The sequence below is a fragment of the Rhincodon typus genome, chromosome 5 (assembly GCF_021869965.1).
Source record: "Rhincodon typus isolate 14 chromosome 5, sRhiTyp1.1, whole genome shotgun sequence".
In the NCBI taxonomy this organism is placed as follows: Eukaryota; Metazoa; Chordata; class Chondrichthyes; order Orectolobiformes; family Rhincodontidae; genus Rhincodon; species Rhincodon typus.
Genome location: NC_063336.1, coordinates 85,613,443 through 85,619,582, shown reverse-complemented (window position 1 = coordinate 85,619,582; position 6,140 = coordinate 85,613,443). Strand labels below are relative to the sequence as shown.

Genomic DNA, 6,140 nt, shown 5'->3' with positions numbered 1-6,140 from the left:
AGGAAGGTCACCGGACCCGAAACGTTAACTCTGTTTTCTCCTCCACAGATGCTGCCAGACCTGCTGAGCTTTTCCAGCAATTTTGTTTTTGACTTTGTCTTATTAGTATTGTTTATGTTTTACCAAGCAAATGTATCATAGTTTTTTTGGTACATTGCTGTATCTATTTATACAAAATAAACTTCATTAGAAAAGTGCTTGGTACTATAGATAAAATCTAAACTTTCGAAGAAGTGAAAAGTGTATCAAGTCAAGTAATGTAATACTGAGAACTACTTGAACACCTTTGTTAATGGCATGTATTATTTGCTTATTATCTTACGCACTCAAACTTAATCCAAGCATAATTTCTTGTGCTGACAGTTATGAATTCTTTTTTAGGTCAGAGTTGACTGCCTGGAGCGGTTCCTCACTCTCTTCCACTGTCACAGCCGTAGGGGAAATATGGATGGCATAGAGGTCATCAGATTCTGGTTAGTATTTTGAGCGAGTTGTGCGGTATTCGTCAGCACTCTTTTTAAAAAAAAAAATGGTTAGATTGCACCATGTGTCAGATAAGAATGTCTCTTTTCCAATTTGCTACAGCTGCATAAATTTGAATAATTGACAACTATTACAACCTATGCATATCCAACCCCAAGTTCTACACTGTGCTTACAAACCATTTGTCCCTGGTTTCCCCAATATTTCAAATATAAAATTCTCAGCATGATTCAAATCACTTCATGGCTTCCCTCTTCCTTTTATGTCTGTAATTTTCAACTGGTTTACAACCCACATGAACTGTGTTCCTGTGATTCTAGTGTTTTCTGTATGCTTCCCCACCTGACCACTGGTGTAAATGAAGAGTGAAAATTCACACTGGAACAATAGTTTATTTTACTGATCTTTAAAACACGTTTTCCCATTATCGAGACAGCAAAGAGGAAATTGTTCACATTTGCTTCTCTTTTAATATTTGTGTTTTCTCTCAAGTTTTAAAAAAAAATAACTGTTTCCATATGTGGGAGATCAGGGAACAGATGACTGTCCCTGGAGAAATATCTGCAGGAAGTGTGTTTGGATGCAGCTCATATCAGACTATCAGACCGTTTGGATTGTCTGCAGAGGCAGTTGGCGTCACTGAGGAGCGTACAGGAAGCACAGTGTGATGGATAGTAACTTCAGAGAGGTTGTATCACAGCAGCTACAGTCAGGTAGAAGGCTGACTGTCAGAAGAAGTAGGAGGTAATGCAGGAGTCTCCTGTAGCTATCCTTCACTCAAACAAATATACCATTGGAGGTATAGTCTGTTTGAGATAAATACCAGTAGCAGCCAGATCTTGGGCACTAGGACTGAATCTTCTGTTAAGCAGGGGTTGTCAAATTTCAAATGAACAATTGTTATGGGCAACTGTCCAGTTGGGCACAGACAGGCGATTGTGCAGCTGTGAAGAAGACTTCAAGATGGTGTTTTCCCTCCCCAGTGTCAGGGTCAAGACTGCCTCTGTGCGGTTACAGCAAATTTTCAGAGGGGTGAGTGAGTGGTTGGAGGTCGTTGTGTACATTGGTACCAATGACATAAGTAGAGAAAAGGATGAGGTTCTGCAGAGTGAATATAGGAAGTTAGGTAGTTAAAAATGGGACCTCAAGGGTAGTAACCTCTGAATTCGGTGCCACATGCTAGTGAGAGTAGGAATAGGAAGATAGGCAGATAAATGAGTCCCTGCGGTGATGATACAGGGAGCAAGGATTCAGATTTTTGGATCATTGGAAACTCTTCTGGAGCAGAAGAAATCTGTACGAAAGGGACAGGTTTCACCTGAACTGGAGGGAGACCAATAGCTAGTGCTATTTGGTAGACTTCAAACTAGTATAGAGGAGGGATGGGGAAATCCTGAGCACTAGTGAGAATAGAGAGAAAACTGAGGATGGTTTGGCAGTTAAAGGGAGCAAGTTAATTAGACAAGGCAGGCAAGAGCATGGCAGAGAACGAGGTAACTCTGAAGAATTAAACTGCAATTATTTCGAAACAAGAGGCCTGACAGGTAAGGCAGATGAACTCAGGGCATGTATGTGAACATGGGACTGGGATATCATAGTTATTACAGAAATATGGCTCAGGGACGAATAGGGCTAGAAACTGTTCCAGGGTTTAGATGCTAGAGGAAGGACAAAAAGGGAGGCAAGGGAGGAGGGGGTTTGGAGTTTTTGATTAAGGAAAAACATTACTGCTGGACTTAGGATATTCCTAGGTGATTGTCCAGAGAAGCTATGTAGGTGGAACTCCGAAATAAGGGGACGATCACCTTTATAGGCCCCTCCAATAGTCAGTGGGAATCGAGGGCCAAATATGTAGAGAGATTTCAGATATGTAAAAGAAAAATAGGGTTGTAATTGTAAGGGATTTTAACCTTGCAGACATAGACTGGGACTGCCATAGTGTTAAGGGCTTGGATTGAAATTTGTCAAATGTTTTCAAGAAAATTTTCTTTATCAGGTATGTAGACATACATACCAGAGAAGGGGCAAAACTTGACCTCTTGGGAAATAACGCAGGGCAAGTGGCTGAAGTGTTAGTGGGGGAGCACTTGTGATAATAGTAGAATTAGTTTTAAAATAGTTATTGGAAAAGGATAGGCCTTGTATAAAAGTTAAAGTTCTAAATTGGAGTAAGGCCAATTTTGATGATATGAAACAGGAACTTTCAAAAGTTGATTGGGCTAGATGGAGTGAGGTGCCAGAGGACTAGAGGGTGGTTAATGTCATCCCTTTATTTAAGAAAGGCTGCAAGGAGAAGCCTGGAAACTAGATTAGTAAACCTGATGTCGGTGGTGGGTAAATTGTTGGAGGGGTTTCTGAGGGACAAGTTTACATGCATTTGGAGAAGCAAGGACTGATTGGGGATTGTCAGCATGTGTGTGGGAATTGATGTCCCTCAAACTTTGAGTTTTTTGAGGATGTGACCAAAAAGGTAGATGAGGGCAAAGTAGTAGCTGTTGTCTGTGTGGACTTTAGCAACGCTTTTGACAAGGCTCTGCATGGTAGACTGGTTAGTAAAGTTACACATGGGATACAGGGACAGCTTGCAAGTTGGATCCAAAATTGGCTTGCTGGAGATAAGATGGTGGTGGAGAGTTGTTTTTCTGACTGGAGGCCTGTGACCAGTGGTGTTTTGCAGAGACTGGTGCTGGGTCCACTATTGTTTGTCATTTAAATAAATGATTTAGATGAGAATATAGGAAGCATAGTTAGTAAGTTTGCGGATGATACCAAAATTGGTGGTTTAGTGAACAGTGAAGAAGGTTATCTAAGGGTACAGCAGATTCTTGATCAACTCGGCCAGTGGGCTGGTTCCTTGCGCCACAGGTAGACAGGGTGGTGAAGAATGCATTGCCTTCGTTGATATATGAAAAAATATGAAAAAGCACTTGCTCCTCGCCAACTTTCTGTTCCAAGACTCAGCTTTTAAAATTACATGTAAATACTTTTAATGGAAATCCTAAGAAAAAAGGTTTATAATGTCAAAACTGTTTTTTAAAGGAAGGGTCACCGGACCCAAAACGTTAGTTCTGATTTTGTCTTCTCGGATGCTGCCAGACCTGCTGAGCTTTTCCAGTAACTTCTATTTTTGTTCCTGATGTACAGCATCCGCAGTTCTTTTGGGTTTTTTCCCCCTCTTTAAGTGTTTTTGTTAGTCTGCTATATCTTACCTATTTGTGCAATCTGGACAGTTCTAACAAAGCATAAAACTGATAAAGCCCCCTTGCTGTCGATATCTCTCCCTCCCTCCCCCTCCCTCCGGCAACATGGTGTTGTCACTTCAGTAGTTCTTTCTGAAAATACCATTTCTGTAATCCAGCAGCAATACCAAGAAGTGGCCACTGTCTTTTTCCTGTGTGCCTAAAATAAGTCTGACTGCAGACTCCAGGGTCGATATAAGCTGATGTTTGTATTTTGGTCCAGAGTTCTCCACCAACATATGGCGTGTCCCTAACTTAGTGTTGTTGGAGCTTTATTGTTTAGAAAAACATACAACATGTTTTTTCTCAGTCTAATTAAATTTCAGTTCTGTTATATGATAAATATATTTCTGGTGGCAGGTAATTCTAATTCATTCCAAAGTTTAGCCAAATTGTCTAGTGTAAACCTTGTGATATCTGAAGTGTGTTTTTAAAATCAAGGGAAGATGTTGCTTGTTCTCTCATTTTTACATTCTGTGTTAGTATTGCAAGTTTGACCCACCCTCTAATGAAGACTTGAGTTCTGAATCTATTTGGTAATTAAACCAAGGGCTGTTCAAGTGGAGGTTGAAAATCTTATTTAAAGAAAATAGAGGAATTATTCTTGTATTCTGGCCAACATTCTTCCCTTAACCAAACTTGATAACACGTTCACCAGAACGTTCATTCTATAATGGTAATGCTGTGACTCCTGTGATGGAGGGGAGGTCAGGGACAATATTCAGTGGGATTCTCCCTGACTGTGAAGTGGACTTTGGCGCCAATCATCTTGGCATCCCTTCTGTTGAATGAAGACCTTGCTCTGCCAGGACATTATGGTAATTGGTGTGCAGGTGGTTACTCCACTTTGAAGGAACTTGCACACGGACAACTTCCGACTCTTCAAAGTCAAGTTTTGATCTGGAACAGCAGGACTGTTATGGACAACCCCAGCAGTGACAGATCTAAATGAGGCATTGCTGCCACAGCCCAAGAACTGTGGCACTATAACATTGACTTTACTGCCATGAATGATACATGGCTCAAAAAACGAATAAATCACTTGAAAAAAGAATCAACTCCATAGGATTAGTTTGCCATAAATAAATTAATTGACTGTTTTAGCAAGCGGGATAAACAAATGCATCATGACTGTTTGGCTCACCCTAATCTAGAAGCACTAGACCAATGTTATGCCACAATACCATGCATATCCCCAACCCTAGAAGCAAAGTTGGGATCAAAGTGAAATTCTGTGTCTGTGTTCTAAACGAAATCAGAAATTGCTGGAAAAACTCAGCAGCTTCAGCAGCACCTGTGGAGAGAAAGCAGAGTTAACATTTTGTGTCCAGTGACCCTTCAGAACTTTTGAAAAGTTATCAACAACTTGAGAAAAGTTATAGCTAATGGAATAGAAAGGACAGTCATGAGGTGGATATGTTAAAGAGCACATCTTTTTTATTTTTCTTTATTTTGGGTTGTGGACTGAAATGGACAAAGGACTATTTTTAAACCAAGGACTGTGGAAGTAGTTGTTGATTCTTTTACAGACAAGTTACTGGAACTCACCGAGAGTTGCATACACTGTTATTTTGCTCAAACAATGCGGGAGAAATGTTTAAGATATGTGTCGTGCGCTCTCGCTCTCACTCACTTTGACAGATTGTTGATTGGTTTGTGTAATCAGGGCCAGTTGTGCAGAGAAATCAGTCCACTATTCAAAATAAAAACAAAGTGTGGTATTTAAAGTATCCACCTTGCTACTGTGCTACTGTTTCTTCTATTTCATTAGCTATAACTTTACTTAAAAGTTTGTTGTATGGCATTGGACTTCCGTAAGACATTGAAGCATACACACCACATCAACAGCACTGTTCTCATTGATCCCTTCTACTACCTCTTCAAAACCTCCAGCAAGTTAAACATGATTTCCCCTTTAGAAATCCATGCTGACACAGTGACAGATTGCTGATTGATTTGTGCAAGATGGACCAGTTATGAAAAGAAATTACCATCATAACAATTCGGACTCCTCAGCAGGTGAACATAGTGTGTATGGGCAATACAGATCTAGAAATGTTCAGACTGCGAGAAAGGCAGGATCTGTCTCTCTCTGTCTCTCTCCCTGCTCTCTTTTTGCAGAGAAGTAACGAAAATCTGCAGAAAAGCCAGCTATTCCCCCCCACTAGTTGCTGAAACCTGTTGCCTCTAACCAGATGTATGATTAGTGTTTCAACTGGCCTGTGACTTCAGCAATTGAATCTGGAAGTCAGGAGGTTGAAGATTGGAAGATCTTAGAAGAAGCAAAAGGGCTTCCTCGTTGAATCCTGTTGCTTGGTGCTATTGGAATTGAGTTTCCCCAGAATTTTTCCCTCCACCCATAACATCACACAGTGTTTGTCTTTTTTTGTGTGTGTGTGTGTGTGTGTGTGTGTGTGT

At 40.6% G+C, this 6,140-nt stretch overlaps 1 protein-coding gene across 1 annotated transcript in view; it reads left to right on the top strand.

The window, feature by feature from the left end:
* Positions 1–6,140, top strand: part of lyst (lysosomal trafficking regulator) — a 327,516-nt gene that overhangs the window by 96,776 nt on the left and 224,600 nt on the right. The window contains exon 2 of the mRNA XM_048597088.1: positions 382–473. Coding sequence (XP_048453045.1) covers positions 382–473 — 92 coding nt within the window. The remainder of the gene's footprint in view (positions 1–381; positions 474–6,140) is intronic.